The sequence below is a fragment of the Balaenoptera physalus genome, assembly GCF_965194825.1.
Source record: "Balaenoptera physalus genome assembly, chromosome: 1".
Lineage (NCBI taxonomy): Eukaryota > Metazoa > Chordata > Mammalia > Artiodactyla > Balaenopteridae > Balaenoptera > Balaenoptera physalus.
Window position 1 is genome coordinate 177,553,151 of NC_138882.1, and position 20,445 is coordinate 177,573,595.

Consider the following 20,445-nt stretch of genomic DNA (forward strand, 5'->3'; position numbering starts at 1 on the left):
CTATTGAATTTTTCGAGGAACCTCCATACAGTTTTCCATAGTGGCGGCACCAATTTGCATTCTTACCAGTAGTGCGCGAGGGTTCCCTTTTAGGAGACTGAGATTTTGTCTGAAGAGCTCACTTGTGTATTCTCTCCCCAACACCCTCTCCTGAGGGGTCCCCAAGGCACTAGGAAGAATGACAGGCACAGTGCTGCTGGGCCCCCTGAGGCCCCAGGAGGAGGCCAGGAGGGAAGCTGTGTCTCTGCACTGGGGCACAGCCTCCCCCAAATCTGCTCACCCCCCGAGACCTGGCTCAGGTGTCTCTTCCTCATCACGTCCTGTTGTAACTGCCTGTCTCCCCGTCTAGATTAGGGCTTATTTCCTAACGTCAGGCATCTTATCTTTTTCCTTCTGCATCCTCAGTGCCCACCAGGCCTAGGTATGAATGAACATGAGGGGAAAAAATTGAGATGGGAGCAGGGGGAGCAAAGGTGGGGAAGAAAGTTCCCACAGTGGCCACTCAGGAAGCCTGAGAACTTTGGACAGTGAAGGAGGAAAAGGCTTCCCCTCCTGTCCTGGCTGTGCCACACCCCTGCACACACCCTCGCACATACCCCACTGTGGCCGGGCAGGGCTGGTCAGTAGCTGCTGGAGGGGGCTATGTAGAGAGATGAGAAGGAACCCACTTCCATTTTCACCAGTGATCACTTACGAGCACTAAAGACTCATTTTTAGGTCACATCCCCTCCATGTCTTCACAAAGTCTGGGGGCCCAGCCTCACTATCTCCATTTTCAGAAGGGGAATCAGATGAGAGAAGCTGAGGGTCTTCCCCAAAGCACCTGTCACTGTGGTGGGCGGGGCGGGGGGAGGTAGAATTCAGATCAGAGCTCCCAGCAGCTGAGAAAACCTCCCCTGATCTGTTTTCCATGCAGCCAGGCCTGAGCTATGAGCTCCTTTCCACTGCAGCGGCAGTGGGGCTAGAGCTGGATTGGAAGGGATGGAGCCGAGGGGAGGAGCTCTCTTTGGGAGGAGGTGGGGACAGCTCCACCTGTTGCCGTCTTGGCAATGCTGGACCCAGGGAACGGCCCCTCCCTCTGTCGCCCCCCCCCCACCCAAAGTTCTCATCCGTTGTCATCACACTGCCTCAGAGCTGCTATATTTAAGGCCCATGCAGGCTCCAAGATCACATTCTTCTCCCGGTCCCCGCTGAGTCCAGGGCAAGAAGAAATCAAGGACCCTCTCATCCTCTGGAATCTTCTCCCCAGAGACACCTAAGTGGGCACAGCTGCTTCTGTGAGTCACCTCCAGGGATCAGGGGTGGGGAGGGAGACCTCCAGATAATGAGACCCTCAGCTTTCCATTGGCAAGTGGAGTGTGTGTGTGTGTGTGTGTGTGTGTGTGTGTGTGTTTGTGTGTGTGTGTGTGTTGGGAAAGGATCCTGGGAGATTTGGAAAGAAAAAGTATACATATGCTTAGGTATCACCTCAAGTGGAAATGAGAGGGGATTCTAGAAAAAATCTCTGCGCCATCACACTGTTCTGTGTGGCCCTGGGTCTTCTGAGCTGAGCCTTCTGTGATGTGAAAGCTACAAAACACACGCACACACACATCATTTGGGGATGCCCTGAGAAGTGGAGGCTTTCCTGCAGGAATCAGGCATCAGCAAGGACTGGGGTGGGCCGGCAGGTCCAGCAAACCTAGAGCAGTCCTGGCGGAGCCCTGCTTGGCCGGCCCGGCAGGCAGGGGATGAGAGCAAGCCCGGAGGGCCTGCATGGCGAGGCGGGGAGGACGTTCATCCAGCCTGGGCTCACTGGTACGAAACCGAGGCCAGCACTCCAGCCTCGGAAGCTGGTGGGGAGCATTAGGAGCACATCCCAGCCTGGGCAGGAGGTGTCTCCGCTCCCACCCACAGGACCCAGCTTTCTGCCATCAGGGCTCTGAGTCACTGTGGCTCGGTGCGCTTCTCTTCCACTCCTGAGGAATAAGAGAGGCCTCCTTGCCCCTTCTCACCGAGGGATGCCGTCAGGGGACCGGGCGGGGCAGGGCTGGGGGTGGGCGGCAGACAGACTGAGGCTTGGGAGGAAAGTGGAGTGGGTGGGGAAAGCCACACAGCAGGACCCCTGGCCCGCGGCTTTGCACCCTCTGGGGAGGGCAAGGGGGACGATTTCCCTTCCTGGCCAACCACACACTGCTGACCCCTCCGCAGCAGGCACACACAGCACTCTGGAGACAGGACTGGGAAGCTGCGATCTCCTCCTTGCTGCCTAATCCTCAGCCTCAGTCAGTGCTTTAAAAAGAATCGATGGCTCATCCACTAAAGCCAGGGGTCTGGTTGCAGGCGGCCCTGGAGGTCAGGGAGGAGCGCCAGGCCCGCCCTGCTGCGCTAATCAGGAACAGAGCATTCGGGGAAGGGAGCCAGCAGCTGATGCCAGCGAACGTTAACCCTCAGCTGCTGGGGCCAGGGCCGTGTGTCCCAGGAAAGCCGGGGGCCTCCCTGCGCAGGGTGGTACCCAGCGGCTCTCTGCTTGGGCCGTGAGGAGGAAGGAACACAAAGAGCAGGCCAGTCATTCTCTGGGTGCAGGCAGACCCTCCCCCTCAGGAGGAGCCGGATGCGAAGCCCAAGGGGTGACTGTCCCGTTGTGTTCAGCCGAGGTCACTGCAGGAGGCCAAAGAAGCCTCACGGGCAGCCCTTGGTCCCGGAGAACACTCTGCAGTAACCCAGTCTGCCTTGGGTGTCCTTTGTGGATGCCCAAAGGGAGCAAACTTTTAGGAACCGGAAGGATCAAATCCCACTAAAATTGACCCTTGGCAGCCTGAGCCCCCTGACACCCCAAAACAGGCCCTTTTAGGCCAAGGATCTCTGATGAGGTCAGCGGGCCCACCTCACACATCATGGACTTAGAGAAATGGCCCCCCACGGGCGAGTTCACACCCCGGTCAGAACACAGACCGCACGTACACACTCCGCCGTGGCCGGCAGGCCCCGAGGGAGAGGCAGGGACAGGGCAGAGCCGGACCTCATAGAAGCAGACAGGAGAGGGCTGAGGGGGTGGTCCCCCCTTCTGCTTCCGCCTTCATGCCCAGGGTCTACATCAGGGCCTCCCAGGTCAGAGGCCTGCCCCCGAATTCCCACCTGGAGAAGGTTTGGAAGCCATTCCAGGGGTTCCACCAGGCATCCTAGAGCTTCAGTATCAGAGGGCCCTCAGAGGCCTGGTGGTGACACCGCACCCCAGATCTGGGAAAGAATTTAGTGCAAGAACCCAGAGCTAGCTAGCTGGGGGTCCCCCACTCTCCTCGCCTGCCTCTCCATGTCCTGGACATCAGAGTGCACAATCCCTCACCGTCTGGGAAGCTGAGACCCGGAGAAGGGAGGGCCTTGCCCAGGTCATGCGGGGGAGGGGGGCAGGTGCCGCTGGAAGCCGGGGGCCGCTGGGGCAGCGCATGGAGTGGTGGACAAGCCAGGCTGAGAGCGCAAAGCCTGCCTCTGTCACCTGGGGCGGGCCCCCCCCATCGGGCCTGAGCTCCCCCGTCTGCCCACGGGAGAGAGAACCTCTACCAGCAAACCTCCAGAGATGCTGGCGGACCCCACGGGGAAGGGCTGGGTGGACGCCTGGTGGAGTGACCGTGCACCTTGGCTCGGCAGGTTGTCGCTCTTGCAGCCATTACTCTGCCCCAGAGCCCGGGAGGTATGGGGGAGCCCCGGGCACCCGAGGCCGTGGCGGTGCACAGGCTAGAACACCGCCAGGAAGAAGAACAGAAGGAGGCGCGGCAACACAGCCTGCAGATGGGCTCCTCCACGCGGAAATGGACCTTCCGCAGCAGGTGGGAGCCTCGGGGACCCACCCCAGCCCCTGCCCTTCCCCCAGGGCCCTCGGTCTGACGGGGAGGCACAGCCCTGCTCTCTGGAGGCCCCAGTCTGCGGGGGGAGGCGTAGCCTTGACCTCTGTATACTTCAGTTTGAGGAGACAGGCACAGCCCTGCTTTCTGAGACCCGGTGTGAGGAGCGAGGCACAGCTGTGCCTGCTAGTGCCCTGAGGTAGGCAGGTGGATCCCCCAGCCAGACGCCCAGCCAAACCTGCAGGAGCCATGAACTCTCTTTTCCCGGGGGCAGCGAGGAAGAGGATCAGTTCAGCGCGGCAGACTACGCCCTCGCAGCTGCCCTGGCTCTGACGGCCTCCTCAGAGACATCGTGGTAAGTCAGGTGACCTTTCCAGAGAGCCCTGGGCTGGAAAGAGGTCATCCTGTCCAGTCCTCTGCCTCCCCACTGGGCTCCCACACTCAGCTTGAAGAACCTGCCCGAAGTTACACATCTAGAGTAAGCGGCTAGTCAGAGGTTTAAGCCCGGGGCTGACCGACCACAAAGCCCGCTGCACCACCCTCTGGATGAGCCCGCAGGCAGTAGTGAGGGACCATCCCCGAGGGAGAGGCTGGTGGGGGTCTGTACTCCACCATCCGGCTTCCATGGCGGGGAAGGAGGCTGGGGATGGGGAGAGGAGGAGCAAGGAAACCAGCCCAAATTTTGGACATGAGTCCCGAGATGGGAAGGCCTCTGAGCCCTAGAGCATCAGGAGGCCTGGGTCCTGGTCCTGGCTGGCCTGGAGCAAGTTACCCAGCCTCAGGTCCCTACCCTGTAGAATGGGGAGACTAAGACCTGTCCACCTGCTTGTAGTGAAAACAAGAGGAACAATGGTTTGTGAAAGAGCCTTATGAACTGTATCAATAATATTCATTACGCACCTTCTAAAAGCCGGACCCACTCAGGGTATTTTGGAGGCAAGAGAGGATTAGAAGTTGCCCTCGTCCTCAAGAAGCTTTAAGTGTGGCCGGCAGTGCTGGGCTTGGGGAAGGCAGGGCCAGGGCATCCCCACATCACCACCCCCAGGGTCTCCACCCCTGACAGCCTCCGTCACTGCAGGGAGGCCCAGCTGAGGCGCCAGACCAGCACCGTGGAGCTGGAGGAGCGAGGGCAGAAGCGGGTGGGCTTCGGCAATGAGTGGGAGAAGATGGAGATCGCCTTCCTACAGACCCGGTGGCTGCTGCGCCAGAGGCGAGACTGGAAGGCGCTGAGATGGCAGGTGAGAAGGATGGGCTGGGGCCTCCAGGGCCCTGGAAACTGAGACCCATCACATGCCATCCAACTGGACCTACCCCCTTCGCAAGAAGTGCTGGACATCCCAGTGCCCCTACCCTCTAGCTGCGTGACCTTGGTCAAGCAATAATTCTAACTGAGCCTCGGTTTTCTCATCTGTGAAATGGGTGTATGTGGTACCAATGCTTGGTGTCGAGGTGGGAAGTAAATGAGATCAGGCTGATAAAGTCACTTTCCCAGTGCCTAGAACACAGAAGACCCTCAGGGAATGCTACTCCTGACAAATGTCAGGGATCTGAAGCCACTTCCATACCCCCTCCCTGGGCAGGACAACAATAGTTGTAATACTTACATGGGTGTTATCAGTGCCTATGTTTTTCGCATATTAACTCATTTAATCCTCACTGCAACCCCACAGGCGGGTGGGGGAATATTATTATCATCCCCATTTTGCAGATAAGGAAATGGAGGACTGGCCTATGGTCTCACAGCTAGTAAGTGGCAGCGTTTGGCCTTGACCCCACGCCCTGCGCTCTGTGGCACGCTGCCTCTCAGCCGCTGGTGGGGGAGGGGCTCTAGCCCACGTGGGCCCGACTCCAGAGCCTGGGTGTTGGGGGTGGGGGGGGAGGTAACAGCAAAGACGGGGGAGAGGTGGTGCCCCGGCTCATAGAAGTCACAGGCCCCCTCCCGCCTCCAGACAGAGAAGAAGGTCCGGGAGGCCAAGGAGCTGAGGGAGCTGTGTTCCGGACGCGGGCCCTGGTTCTGTATCCCGCTGCGCTCCCACGCGGTCTGGGAGCGCACCACGGTCCTACTGACCTGCACCGTGCAGGCCTCGCCTCCACCCCAGGTCACCTGGTAAGCCCCCGGGGGCAGGAGAGAAGGGGTCCTTGCCCTGCCCCCACGCTCTGGGCCTCTGGGGGTTCCCTGAGTGTGAGTTCCTTACACCCAACACCTCCCTTCCAGGGACCCGGCCCCTCCCCTAGAAGTTCCTGCCGCCTTAGAAAAGCTGCAGACCCACAGACCCTGAGCTCTGCCCGCCCCAAACAGAGCAGCAGCTGCTGGGGAGGCTCAGGAGGGGTTATTCTTAGCTGCCTCCCAGCCAGCCTGGGGCTAGAAGTCTGGGCTGCCCGGGGAGTCAGCGCTTATAAAAATACGATTCTGGTGGCATGTGAAGGCAGCTGCTCTGAGCTGGACATCTCTGGGGCTGCAGGAAGATGGGGGGAGGCAGGGAGGGTGGGGGCCCTGCAGTGAGAAGGAGCCCAGGCCTCGCTCTCTCTCTGCCAACTTGGTGTGTGGTCTCAACTATGGCTCTTAACCTCTCTGGTCCTGCCTCCATTTCCTGTTCTGTAAAATGGGTTGAAGACCTCCTGTCTGGCTTGCACGTGGTGAGGATTTAATGCCACGACAACGTGGAAGCCCTCAGAACTTGAAAGGTGCTGGGAAAGCAGGAGGTGCCTTTCCTGGGAATGAACACGTAACAGAACCACAGAGTCGAAGCCTTGCTGGCAGAGGCGGGCAGAGGCAGGAGCCTCCTGAATGGGCCTGGTGGAAGTGGGGGTGGAGAGTAGGAGAAAGTAGGAAAGTGATCATTACAGTTGGTTTTTCTTTTTTTTTTTTCCTTAAAGCATATATAATGCCTCAGAAGTCAGAGAAAGAAAAAGAGCTTAGGCCAAGAGCAATCAAGAAAAGTGTTCTGAGGGAGGTGGCCTTGGGGCTGGTCATTGCCAGGTGGCATTCATTCAAATTCCTTGGGGACCAAGGCAGTCCGGTAGGAGGACTGCTCCCAACATCCAGCCTGGGCTAAGTGGGGGTCAGCTGCTCAGCTGCCCTGCCCTGGCACTGAGGCCCACATCTAAGGCATGGCATGGGAGCCTCCTGGGAGGGAGTCTTGTTTCCACCCTTGCCAGCAAGGTTGCCACAACAAGGAGCTGAGCATTTCTTGTAAGTGGCAGAGGCCAAGGCCAGGCCCACCTCCAGCCAGAGGGACTCAGGTGGCCCCCGGGGCTCCTGGCTTTGGGATCTGGTTTCCCATCATCAATCGCCTCCGGCAGGGCCACACATCATCCTGGGACTAGCCTCCAGAGCTCTGCCCAGGCCCTGGTAGAGACCCAGCCCCCCGGGCAGCAGGAAGATCCTGGCTGCCCAGGCTTGTCAGGCGAGTCCATTCATTCAGCAATATTGAGCACTTCCTGAATGCAGGAGCAACTTCAGGGCGAGTTAGGCAAGGCCCAGGCTGGCTATGTTTACACTGCAGAAGTGGGCCCTGGCCACAATTCATTAATGTCAGAATCACTCTCCCAGGCCAAGTAGCCTTCAAAAGTAAAATCTCACACCAAAATATGGGGAATTCCCTGGCGGTCCAGTGGTTAGGACTCGGCGCTTTCACTGCCAGGGTCATAGGTTCGATCCCTGGTGGGGGAACTAAGATCCCACAAGCCGCATGGCCAAAAAATTAAAAATTAAAAAAATAAAGGGGTGGGGGGGAAACACCAGAATATGTAGGGGAAAAATAAACCTAGAAAAATAATAAAAATCTCACTCTTTTATGTGGGCCTCTCTGAGCCAGGCTCTAGGCTGGGTGCCTCGCCTTAGCTGTCTCACTTAATGCTGTTTTATGATTGGCTGCCATTCAGCCTCATCCTTCAAGGGCCTGCCGTACAGGCAGGAGACTGAAGCCCAGAGAGAGGCAAAATGAGACCTCAGGTCTCTGGCTGTCCAGGTCGAGCCCAGAGCTGCAGCTGCTGCTTTTTCTGGGAAAGGCAGAAAGCTGGCCAGGCTGAGTTGTCTGGAATGTTCCTGACAGCTGGCGGGTGGTGGGGCTGACCTTGGCCCCCAGACCTGGGAGACGTGGAAAGATTGGGCATGCAGATTAGGCACCATCCTCCCCACAGGACACTTAGTTGGCCTCCTTTTAGAGGAGGTCACAGCCTGGGGGCTGTGTAGTGGGGCGTGGGCACAGCACTGTTTGGTTGCCATGGAGACAAACGGGGCGGGGGCTGTCCAAGGAAGGTGATGTACTGAGGTTGGGGTGCCCTCTCTTGGCCAAGGCCTCCTCTTTGACCTCAACCACCACCGGGGCTGACTTTTCATGCAAAGTTCTCATGGACACAGAGGCCCAGAGAGGGGGACTGATTTGCCCAAGGTCACACAGCAAGTTAACTTTCACAGACATTCACTCGCTAGCCCCGACTCCCCAGGCCTCCAGAACATACCCCAGTGGACTGTGGACAGACACAAGGCCACCTCATTGTCCAGTGCCTGTGGCAGAGAAAACCAGACCCCAGAGTTCACAGAAAACAAAAGGAAGTATCCAGGGTACAGCCGGGCAGGGCGATCTGCGGGGCCATGCTCGGGAATCACCTGGGAAATTTTAAAAATTACTGATACCCAGGTCCCATGCCCAGGTGGCATTCATTCAAATTGAGCATTTCTTGTAAGTGAAATGTAAGCATTTCTTGTAAGTGAATCACTTATATTTCTTGTAAGTGATTTCATTGATCTGGGCTTCAGACTGGGCATGGAGATTTTTTTAAAGGCTTAAATAAGATAGATCTTTTTTTTCTTTCATGTAAATGTCTGATGTAGACAGAGTAGGGCTGCTATGGCAACTCCACCCACAGATTCCTCAGGGACGCAGGCCTGTTCCCTCACACTGCTTCAGGGCACAGGCCTTCCTGGTTCGAGATGCAGCCCTCATGGCCATATTCTTGCCACAGAATGGAGGGAAAGATGATGGGAAAAGGGGCAAAGGATGTCATCAGAGGCTTGTACTTACTTTCTGCTGACAAGACTTAGTTTAGTCACATGGCCACACCTAGCAGAAAGAGAGGCTAAGAAACATGTTATATTTACTTTAGAATAAGAGGGAGAATGGCTACTGGAGAACAATGAGCAGTTTCTGGTGCAAATTCTCAAAGGCTTACGTTCAGACTCTGAGCATGGAGACTGTTAAAGCTTCCTCTGGTGATTTTAACAAGAACTGAGATCAAGAACTGCTGTCCTTGGGGTTGACAAGAAGGTAGGGATGGGGAACTTTCCTTGGTACCCCTTCAGAGAGGAAGGAAAAGCTGGGGCCTGGTCCTTGGGGGATACCACTGGTAGGGGGAGGGGCAGATACCCCTAATTACAGTTCCCTCTTCTCACCCTCCAGAAGAGAATGAACCCTTGAGCATCTACAGCAGGGGTTCCCAACCCCTGAACCATCCCCCTCCCCACCCCTCCCTGTCTGTGGAAAAATTGTCTTCCACGAAACCGGTCCCTGGTGCCAAAAAGGTTGGGGACCAGTGATATGTACAGCCTTCAAGCTTTACGTATCTTATCCCATTTAATCATCACAACAACCCTACAAGGTCAGTGCAATTATTATTCCCATTTCACAGATGAGGAAAACTGAGGTTCAGAGCAGTGAAAGTGCTGCCCTGGGTCACACAGGTAAGCAGCACAAAGCCGAGGTTGGAATCCAGGTCTGAGAGGCTCGGGATCCTTCCCACACAGAATCACGCTGCCTTCCACAGACCACTGTGTCTCTACAGGTACAAAAATGACATGCGAATTGATCTCCGCCTCTTCCCTGCCGGAAAGTACCGAATCACCAATAACTATGGGCTGCTGACACTGGAGATTAGGAGGTAAGACCATGAGCCCTAGAGACCCACGGCCCCCAGTCCTAGCACTACCACGGCCAGAGCAATGAGTCCAAACCCTTCCTCGGAGCTATGAACCAAGTCAGCCTCATCTTCAGAAGTATCTGGGGTGCTTGTTAAAATACTGATTTGTGGGATGTACCCTCCTTTTGCCCCCAGAGAGTCAGGTTAAATTGGTCTGAAGCGGGGCCCAGGCATTTGCACTTAACAGACACCCCCATGTGATTCTAAAGCCTTGGAATATGCGGTGAGAAATTTGGACTCAGAGGCTAGCAGCAAGGACTGAATGAATGCTGAGCTAGGCATGAGGGGAGAGCTCCTTGCTGGAGGAGAGAAAACACATGTATACACACACACACACACACACACACACACACGTGCAAGGGGAAGCAGCTGGAAGGAGAGAATTAGGTAGGTCTTTCAGGAGGTGGTGAGTCTTAAGCATGGTTTTAAAAGAAGAGGCAGGATGTATGGAGGGAGAATATGAGTACCGTCTGCCCCGAAGTGTGCATTATTCGTATGAGCTGCCAGGTGCTGAATTCCTCCGGGTGCTAAGGCCTGTGCTTGCTGCTTTACACATATGGTTGATAATGCCCACCACCATTCTCAACAACGCAGGGAAGCATTGTTCTGTCCGTGTTACAGATGAGAAAACTGAGGCTCTGAAAGATTAAGTGTCTTGCGCAGCTTGTACAGGGCAGGGCCTGGGTCTGAGTCAGTTCTCTCCATCTGGGTTCTTTCCAATACACCAAACCCTCCACCTCAACCAACTCGGGCTTCAGAGACACAAATGTGAACAGGACCCTCGAGAAACAAAGTGAGGCTACATGGACGTAAATACCTGACCATCCAAGGCTACAAAGGGAGGTGCCCCGTGGGCTGCACAGTCGGGGAGAGCATGCAGGGCTAGGCAGCCTGGAGGGACACATGGAACCGGCCCTTGAAACGAGAGGAATTCCTGCCCTGAGCAGCCAGGGGAGGTGAGGGGCACCAGGGGGCCTCTCTGCTTGCTGATGGGGCTGGATGTGTGACTTGTGTCCTACCATCTACCCTCTTTGCCACCATGGTGCCCCTGGGATGGAGCTGGCCCAAGCCTCCGCTGGGAACAAGACAAGGCCGTCCTGGCTGGTGGTGAGACCCAGGCCTGCGGTTGAGAACCCCTGGGCATCCGGCCCAGTTCTGGCGCAGACTGGCAGTGTACCTGGGGCAACTACTGCTCCAGGGTTCTGCTCTGGAGGTGTTGATAGGGCCAGAGGCCGTGCCTGGGAGAGGGCTCGTCACCTCAAAGCTGGGTTGAGTTCCAGTTGCTCTGGGACTCTGGACAAGTCACTTAGCTTAAGTGTTCTGATAACAATCATATTTTCAAAGCACTTTCACCCGAGGTGGTTTAGGCTGGTGTTACGTCCCGAGATTTTCAGCGGAGGACTTGGAGGCGTGGAGAGGGACAGTGGCAGCCCAAAGGCCCCCAGCTTCTCAGAGGCAGGCCCTGACCTAGAGCCTAAAGTCCTCCCCCAGGCCTTCCTGTTAACCCCCGCCTTCCCCCCACACCCCACCTGCACGGGGACTTGAGTTTCCCGTGGAGCCCAGCCGTCTCGGGGGGAACATCTCCCTCCCTCCTTTCCAGATGCACCATTGAGGACGCAGCCACCTACACAGTGATGATCAAGAACGCCTACGGCCAGGCCTCCTCCTTCGCCAAAGTCCTTGTCCGCAGTGAGTCCTGCCGTCACCAACAGGCCAGAAAGCCCACAGCAAACCCCACATGAGCAGATAAGGACATAAGTCTGCGTCAGACTCGGGGAGGGACCCCCGGCCCAGGGGTATTTGGTCTGGGATCAGGTGACCAGGGCAGCCCCCGGGATTCCCACTCCCCGGGGCCTTCAGAGCGAGTGAGAGTCTCCGCCCTCAGACTGTACAACCTACATCCCTGTTCAAGGGGACCCCACCTGCCTGTCCCCAAAGACCATGCTCATCCCAGCGAGCTGGGCTTCGGTCCAGATCCAGCTCAGGGCCCCTGGGAGGGCGGCCTGGCTACCAGCGGTCCTCAGGGGCAAAGGCCGAGTCCTACCAACTCCCCTCCTGACCCCCACGGCCCCTTTTGGCTTCTGGTGCATGTTCCCCAGTTGGCTCAGGTGCCTCGTGGAGGTTAATCACAGCATGAAGCAGAGGAGGCGCTCAGGAGTCTGCCAGACCCCGGTCCACATGCTGCCTCTGGCGCTGACTGGCCGTGAGAGCCTGGGTGCCATCTCACTTACCTGACCTCCCCACCTGCAAAGGGGGAATCCTACTGCCTCCCTCAGATACTCCTGTGGATTAAATGAGATGGTTTAGGTAAAACTTGGCTGGATCAGGCTCTTGGGGGAAGGCTAACCCTCCCTCCCCCGACCCCAAGGCCAGGGCCAAGCCCAGCCCAGGAGGCCACACCTCTGAGCCCAAGGCCTTGCCCTCAGGGCCCCGAGAGAGAAGCTGCACGTGTGTGGGTTCGTGCACACACACACACACACACACACACACACACACACACACACACACACACACACACACACACACACACACACACACACAGGGCAGCAGACAGGCCGGAGTCTAGTCCCCACCTCCCAGCCTCTCATCGGACCTTGTTCAACTGTCCTTCACAGCCTCTCTACCCCTCTGCCCTGTTCCCCAAATAGCTCTTGGGAGGCAGCTGTCCCCGCTGCCAGGCCAGGCTCTCTGGGTGGAATCTGAGCCGTCCCTATAGGCAGTGCCCAGAGTCAACTGCAAGGTCAGGCATCGGGCCCTTGGGCCCTGCCTTCCTCTGTCCGCCCATCCTTCCCATCCTTCCATCCACACCCCCATCCCTCCTCCATCAAGGCCATCGCAGGGACCAGCGTCATGTCCTGGCTTCAGGCTGCTGGGGTGCTCGCTAGGTGATTATGCCTCAGTTTCCTCATTTGTATGAGAGGATAATAATGACAACAACAGACAAGGCTTCTGTGGATTAAGCGAGTTAATAAGCGGCACGTGGTACACGCTGTGTGAATAAAAACTGTTCTCGCTATCCCCTGGTGGTCCGTGTCCACACCACCTTGGACTTCACCCTGAAGCCTCCAGGAGGCTCTCTTAGCGCTGCCCTGGACCCACCAGAAATCCCAGTCTGACCAGGCTCCACCTGCAGGACTGTGATTCTGCCGGTGGATTTGGGTAAAGGAAGGAAACCACCATTTATTGAGCACCGACTGTATGCCAGGCTTCTGCTGAGGGCTTTGTTCATGTGAACTCATGTATTCAGAACCCCACCACCACCACCATCAGGGAGGAATCAGGAAGGAACTGAGGCACAGAAAGGCTAGGAAACTTTCCCCAAGCCGAAGGGGGAGCCACTGCCAGATCAGGATTCAAACCCACGCCCAAAGGCCATGCCTCCAAAATCCAGTAGGAACGTGGGCTCTGAGCCTTCTCCAACTCCATTTGCTCTGGGTTTTCAGCTTACCTGGGGAAGGATGCTGGCTTCGATTCGGAGATCTTTAAAAGTAAGGAGGCTGGGGGAGGGATGGGCTTTCAGGGAGGAGGGTGTCTGGGGCTCCTCTTCAGGGCCCCCAACAGTCCCCTTTAGAATATAGCCATCCACTGCCCACAAAGGGATGTCCACGGGTGGTTTGCCTATAAACTGTTAATACTTGTAGACTGGTTTCAAGGTGAGGTCCCTAGGCACCCCAGAGCTGCCTCCAGCTGCTGCACTCTCAGTGGCCAAAACTGAATGAGAAAGGCAAATCGAAAAAGACAAACCAGTATTTGCCGTTTCAGCTCATCTGGTCCCACCTAAGGAAATCTCTTCCCCAACCCTGGCCCCCAGGATCAGGCCCCCTCTTCTCCTTGTTAACACCACCTGCAAAACTGTGAATCCTGACCCAGAGGAGTGGGGACAGCCCAGAAGGGTCCTCACTCCCATCTAAGCCCCAGGCTAGGCTGGCAGCCTCAGAAGACTTCTGCCCTAAATTTCTGTTCCCGCCCAGGACTGATGTTTGGCCCCAACGTGGAATTCACGTCGGTGCTGAAACCAGTCTTCGCCCGTGAGAAGGAATCCTTCTCCCTGTCCTGCCTGTTTTCGGAAGATGTGCTAGACGCCAGGCAGAACATCCAGTGGTTCCGAGATGGTGAGGACCTCTAGTCCTGGCCCCTAACCTTCCGAGGCAGAGGTGGGAGCCAGAGGGGGACTAGAGCCCTGGCTCCATCCCCACCTCTGGGGCCCCCGGTGGAGAGAGGAACTCAGCTATGCCCACCCCCTAACTGGTACAAGCTGGGCGATGGGTGCCAATGAGGTAGAGGGAAGCAGAGCACAGCCAGGTGGGTTCAGATCAAGTCACCCTGCGAAGTGTCACCGAGCACCTGTGGTGCCAGGCCCTGTGCTGGGTGCCAGGGCAGGGTTAGGAACAGGCATGCACGAGCTCAAGGGGCTCTCCATCCGGGAGGGAGCAGGAAGCCAAAACACAATTGCACACTGCCCGTTGAGAGCCTGTGGTTGGCCAGGCACCAGCCCAGCCCTTTACATCTATGGGCTCGACATCAGCACCCTAGGGGTAGGTGATGACATTTGAAGCAACAAGAACAGAGGCCAAGGCCAGGAGCAGGTCAGCCTGAGGAGGGTCAGGGCAGGTTGTGACAACTGCCTTGGGCTTTTCAGAGTCAGGGTTGTAGGTGCAGGTACATAACTGCTACTCGTGAGCTGGAAGATACTGGCCGGGGCGGGGGGGGTGGGCGCAGGTCATGGGCCAGGGCTGGGGAAGGCTGGTCAGCCAGGGAGGAGAGGAACAGCTGGACCTCCTGCCCCATTCGTGACCAGGCCTGCAGCCAAAGGGCCAGGAGCACAGCCCCCTGACCCCGCAGAGCTTGAGCCTAGGGAAGCTGCCCCTGCTGGGGGCTGGGGCGGAGGAGTGGGAAAGCCACGAGCCCTGAGAAACAGCTGCGATAACAGGCCGAGAGGTTTCCCAGACCTGTAGGTCTTCCGGAACAGAGGTGCTGACAGGAGGGAGGGGCCTTCGCGTGGCACAAGGAGCAGGATGGTCCAACAGCAGGACCTCAGGGCGAGGCCTAGAGCCCCAGAGCCCCTTCCCCTTGCCCTCACTAAGGTCCCACCTGCCCAGTCCCCACCTGCCTCACTGACACCCCAACTCTTTCAGTAAGTCCCCTACCCCTTTACTGAGTCCCCACCCCCCTCAACAGGCCCCCCTCCCTCCATTAAGCTCACAACTCCTCCCCACCAAGCCCCACCTCCTTTCTCAAGCCCCCAGCATCCCAAAGAGCCCCTGACCCTCACACAGGGCCCCATCTCTCTTGTTCCCACTTCTTCACAGGACCTCCAACTCCTTACCGAGCCGCTCACCGAGCCGCCGACCACTTCCCTGAACCCTCATTACCTCACTGAAGCCCCAGCCCCTTCCCTGGGCCCGGCCCTGCCAGCCACCCCACCCCCCGCCCCGCCTCAAACCGTCTGCAGAGGAAAGTTCAGAGGCCACCTTGGTAGAGTCCTAGAGGTCACCACCCCCTCCCCAGCTCCCCAGCAGAGCCTCAGGCTCTAGCCAGGCCAAGCTCACCTCTGCCTAGACCCCCAGAGCATCTGTGGGTTCCCAGGTGAGGCCCAGATCCCCCACGAGCTCACCCTGGACCCCTCCCCCTGCAGGGAGGCTGCTGAAGTCCTCCAGCCGCCGGCAGATGCTCTACGCAGACCGCCAGGCGTCCCTGAAGGTGTCCTGCGCCTACAAGGAGGACGAGGGTCTCTACACGGTCCAGGTGCCCTCGCCCTCTGGGCTCCGGGAGCAGAGGGCCTATGTGTTTGTGAGAGGTGAGGGGGGCGGTGAGGGACCGGGGCTCTGCCTTGACTGATTTGCTGTGGGACATTTGGGCAAGTCCCTGCTCCTTGAGGCCTCGGTTTCCATGCTATATATTGGAGGTGCTGGGGTAGAGTCTCTCTAAGAATCCCTGTGCATCCCATGACCCTCCAAAGGGACACAGCCTGAGAGTCTCAGACGCGGAGACAGCTGGAGAGGGAGGGCTGATCGTGGGCTGGGATCATTCTAGTCCTGGTTGATTTCTGTCTCCTGGCTTTGCCACTTCACTAGCTGGGTGATTTGGGGTAATTCACTTCTCCCCTATGAGACTCAGTTTTCCCACCTGCAAGATGGGGGGTTGCGCCAGAACTCAGAGATTAATTATGCCAATCGTTCAGGTGTGTGGCGTAGAATGGGCCCCTAATAAACAGTCCTCCTACCCCCTACCCCCAGATGCTGTTGTTTGAAAGGAAGAGGCTGTTATTCAGGTCCTGCTCCTCAAGATCAAACTGAGCCCCTGGGGGGTGGTTAATGAGAAGAGGACGAGGGGTGAGATTGGGAGGGGGTCTGTCGCCAAGTGGGCATTGACTGGAAGAACCTCCCCCCCAACTCTCTTCCCACCCCCGCCCACCCCGGGCTTCAGATGCTGCAGCCGAGAAGCCAGGGGCTCCAGGCTCCCCCCTGAATGTTCGATGCCTGAACGTGAACAGAGACTGCCTCACCCTGATGTGGACCCCGCCCAGCGACACCCGCGGCAACGCCATCACCAGCTACTCCATTGAGCTGTGAGTCGGTCTCTTCAGCGGCAGAGCCCATGGGGGTAGATGGCTCTGTGCGGATAAGAGTGGGGGCCACAGGAAAGAGGGACCCCCATGCCTGTCCTTGGAATAGGGCAGGAGGTAGATGTGTTATTTAGGGGCAATAGAAGGGTGTCTGCCCCTGGAGTCAGCCGCTGCCCTCTAGACCCTTTACAGCAGGAGCTGACACTGGGAGGGGCAAACATCAGTGCTTGAAACCTGAGCACGTGTGGAGGCTGTCCTCCCTGAGTGACGGAGACGGAGTAGCACTGACGCGGCAGGGAGGGGGCACACCAGGAAAGGGAAGGCCCAGAACATGCCACCTCCTTCACCTGCCGCCGGCTCCGAGGCCCTAGCTGGAGGTAACCTAATCCAGCCCCTCGGATCCTTACAACAATCCCTATCTAAGGGGGAGGGGGACTCTCTAGTGCCCCATTCTACAGATGAGGAAACTGAGGTACGCGGCCCCATCCAGCCAGTACTGAGGACAGTGGCACCCCGGGGGGCGCAGAGACCCCAGACTCCGAGGGTCACTCTGGAATGCACTCCGACAGGGAGTGGACAGCCCTCGGGGGAAAGGCTAACTCGCCCACTCACAAGCCATGTGACCTTGGGCAAGTCATCTCACTCTCTAAACGCGGATCCTGTTGGTAGAGTGAAGGTAATCACACCTAACCGTGAGGACCGTCAGGATTAAACGAGATAACGGGTGTGGAGGGACACAGCACAGCTCCAGACACTCAGGAAAACTCCATGAAAGGCACTAGCTATTTTGATTAGCACCGAGCTTGGTGGAGGATGGTGAGAAGGCCTCCTGGGGCCCGAGGTTGGAGCCGGGCTTTTAAATGGAGAGAGATGAGCTGGGCTGGCAGCCCGGGGAGGGGGGAAGGGACCTGGAAGAGGCTCAAACTGGGGAGATGTGAGTCGTGGGCAGGGGCTGCAGCCGGGGCCTCTCTCCCACAGGTGCCAGGGCGAGTCCGAACAATGGGTGCTCTGCCACCAGACCCCCGGCGGGACCTGTCGGTGCCCAATCCAAGGCCTCGCCGAAGGCCAGAGCTATCGGTTCCGGGTGAGAGCCATCAGCAGAGCCGGCAGCAGCATCCCCTCCAAGGCTTCAGAACCGGTTGCCATGGGCGACCCTGAGGAAGCCTGGAGGAAGACAGGTGGGCACAGAGGCCCTGCAGGGACATTCCAGAGCATCAGTCAGGGCATACTCAGGACTGCCTCACGCAGGAGACAGGCGCACAGCCCCCATGCCAAGCCCTGATCCAGGAGGGGAGACACAGCCCCGCCCTCAGGAACCCCTAATCTGATGGAGGAGACACAGTGCTGTCCTTAGCAACCCCTAGCTGGAGGGGGAACATACAGCTCGTCTGATGTAAGAAACACAAACCTGTCCACACAAGATGCTAATCTGGGGTAAAACCACAGCACCCTCTTCAGATGCCCTTAATCTAAAGGAGGAAAACCGTCCTGCCTCAGAAGCCCCCAGCCTGGACGGCGGGGGGGACACAGCCCTCTCAGCCCTGAGGAGCCAGCCTGATCTGGGTTTGCTGTGCCCTAGGGATCTGACCCCATCACTTCTCTCTGTCCCTCTTTGTCCCAAGAGGACAGAGCATCTTTGGGGTCCAAGAGCAGCGGTGCTGCACGTTGGACCCCTGAGATCGCTGGGGCCCAGATGGACCTGCTGAGTGCCCACAGTGAGGGGCCGGAAGGCCAGGGCCAGGAGCGGGGGAGGAATCAGCACCCAGAGTGGGGCAGGCCCTTCCCTGTCGCCTGCTGACCCCGCCCACCACACACACCCTGCACCCCTTAGTTCTCCCCTAACATGTTCCCTTCTCCCCTCTAGAGATCCCCTTTGATATGGGAAAAACGATCACGGTCAGCACAGATGATTCTGAAGGTACGTGTGAACCTCCTGACACTTTGTCTCAAGACTCCAGCCCCCTTTGCAGTTCTGGAAACTCTGGGCCACAAACTGAACCCAGAGGCAGAAGCTGTCGTGTGCAGGGTGTGGGGAGGCGAGCGCGGGTAGGATCCAGGCTGAGGGGCCAGACTCTCTGGTGGGCAACTGCGCCCCTCGCCGAGGAATTAGACGTCGGGGAAAGTCCCGGCAGGACGTGGGGAGACCTGGGTTCTGGCCCTGGCTCTGCCTGGCCTTGCTGGGTGACTGGAGCAAGTTCCTGCCCCTCTCTGGGCCCCAGTTCCCTCCTCAGTGAAGTGAGGGGCTGAGATTCGGGGTCTCTGATGGCCCACACATCTCCGCCCCTGGATGGCTCTGCTTCCAGACTTCGTGACCATTCCCTCACCCCCGACCAATGTCCACGCCAGCGAGATCCGCGAGGCCTATGTGGTTCTGGGCTGGGAGGAGCCAAGACCCCGGGGCAAAGCCCCACTGACGTACTTCCTGGAGAAGGTACGGAGACCCCAAGGGCCCCAGCCCCAGGCCGGCCTGAGAAATAGACACGCTGTGTTACCAGGACATGGGGGCGTGTTCAGGGAGGCGCTGGGAGACCCCGGCATTGCCCCCTGGGGAGGCCTGAAGAGAAGAGAATTTCCTGCCTGGAAGGCTTGAGCATAGCCCTGCACAGAGGCAGGGGGGTGGATTAAATGATCTTTCGAGGTTACCTCCAGCCCCGAGAGGCCAGTTACTGATGGCAGTTCCGGAAGCTGTTCACGGAAATACACAAAATTAAGAAACACAGACAGTAACAACAGTAAGATCCACCATTTTCTGCGTACACCCCCAACCCAAGTCTGTCTGGCATCTGGTCACACATTGGGTCGAACACCTAACCTTGGCCAGGGCCAGGGTGGGAGGGAAGTCAGGATGGTGCCCACCTGCTAGGGTCATTGACAGACAGCACATACAGGGCATGGGGGGTGGAGGCGGGTAGCACCAGGAGGCAGTTCTCCCTGGGGGCAGAGTAGGGGCGGGAGACTGGGGAGGGGGGCAGCTCATGTGAACTGGATTTCACAGTGGAGGGGAGGCATCGCGACAGAGTAAAAAACAGCATGGTGTTAAGATCCATTCCAATCCTGACTTCTGCTGTGTGAGCTACTTTGCTAAGTTCTCTGAGCCTCAGTTCCCTCCAGCATAGAATGGAGACCCTACCCCGTGAGGACAAAATAAAAGCAGCACATAGCCAGGGCCCGCAGCCCTGGAACTGTAAACCCTTCCCAAGGAGATGCTCTTGCCTATGATCCCCCTAAAGGAAGACACCAGGTTTACCTTCTCATTACTCGCTGGGTCCAGCACGGTGCCTGGCACATGGCAGGTGGACAGTACAGGTTTAGTGAATCAAGGAATAAAAATGTTCCAGGAAAGAGTCTCTGGCTCTCGTTGTCCAGATGGGCCTCTCTGCACATTCACAGGTGATCCTATTTCTCTGACATGGGAACGCTATGGATAATGGAGGATTTGTTTTGTGAGGCTATAGAGTATAATGGTTAAGACCTTGGAGTCAGACTGCCTGGGTTCTAGTCTTGTCTCTGCTACTTACTAGCTGTGTGACCTTGGGCAAGAAATTTAATCTCTCTGTGCCTCAGTTTCTTCTTCCATAAAATAGACATAATAATTGTACATCTTATAGGGTTGATGTGAGAATCAAATTAACTAAAGCACGTCAAGACTTAGAACAGAACTTGGCACACAGCGGGTGGTGCTCAGCCATGTTCCTTGGTTTTTGTAGCGATTTCTTAGCCTACCTGGGTTCTAGGCTACTGACAGCCAGGTGGGCCTTGGGAGGGAAAAGCATAGAGAGGGCAGGGTCAGTGGGTCCCCCCAGGGCTTCTAGGTTTTAACTCTCACACCCAGACTCAGCAGAAGTGGCCTCTGGGTGCCTTATTAACCTGCATCACCCTCGGCTCTTCACCCTCTATCTACCCAGAGACACAGGATTTATGGCTGTCTTTGGGGCCCCTGACGCTGTGTAGAGTAGCAGGTTTGGGGGGTACCCACACCTGAGCTTAAATACCAAATATGCCAGCTATTAGACACGTGACTTCTGGCCAAGTTACCAAAACTTCCTGAACCTGAATTTCCTCATTGGTGGGGAAATTAACCCTCACTTTGCAGAGGTATTGTGAGAATTCATCCATTTACTCATGTATTCATCCCACAAA

At 57.4% G+C, this 20,445-nt stretch overlaps 1 protein-coding gene across 3 annotated transcripts in view; it reads left to right on the forward strand.

Annotated features, from left to right (window-relative positions):
- The first annotated feature begins 1,123 nt into the window (after positions 1-1,123).
- MYOM3 (myomesin 3) overlaps positions 1,124-20,445 on the forward strand; it is a 46,740-nt gene continuing 27,418 nt past the window's right edge. For 2 of the 3 annotated variants that reach the window (XM_082424809.1, XM_082424810.1), the window contains exons 1-14: positions 1,124-1,277; positions 3,628-3,806; positions 4,096-4,176; positions 4,900-5,059; positions 5,771-5,928; positions 9,606-9,701; positions 11,341-11,429; positions 13,184-13,228; positions 13,712-13,852; positions 15,376-15,537; positions 16,167-16,308; positions 17,284-17,483; positions 18,170-18,223; positions 18,609-18,736. In XM_082424809.1, the coding sequence (XP_082280935.1) occupies positions 3,673-3,806; positions 4,096-4,176; positions 4,900-5,059; positions 5,771-5,928; positions 9,606-9,701; positions 11,341-11,429; positions 13,184-13,228; positions 13,712-13,852; positions 15,376-15,537; positions 16,167-16,308; positions 17,284-17,483; positions 18,170-18,223; positions 18,609-18,736 (1,590 nt within the window). In that variant the 5' untranslated portion in view covers positions 1,124-1,277; positions 3,628-3,672. Of the gene's footprint in view, positions 1,278-3,627; positions 3,807-4,095; positions 4,177-4,899; positions 5,060-5,770; positions 5,929-7,583; positions 9,092-9,605; positions 9,702-11,340; positions 11,430-13,183; positions 13,229-13,711; positions 13,853-15,375; positions 15,538-16,166; positions 16,309-17,283; positions 17,484-18,169; positions 18,224-18,608; positions 18,737-20,445 lie in introns of those variants that run through there. The other variant, XM_082424811.1, reaches the window with a different exon arrangement.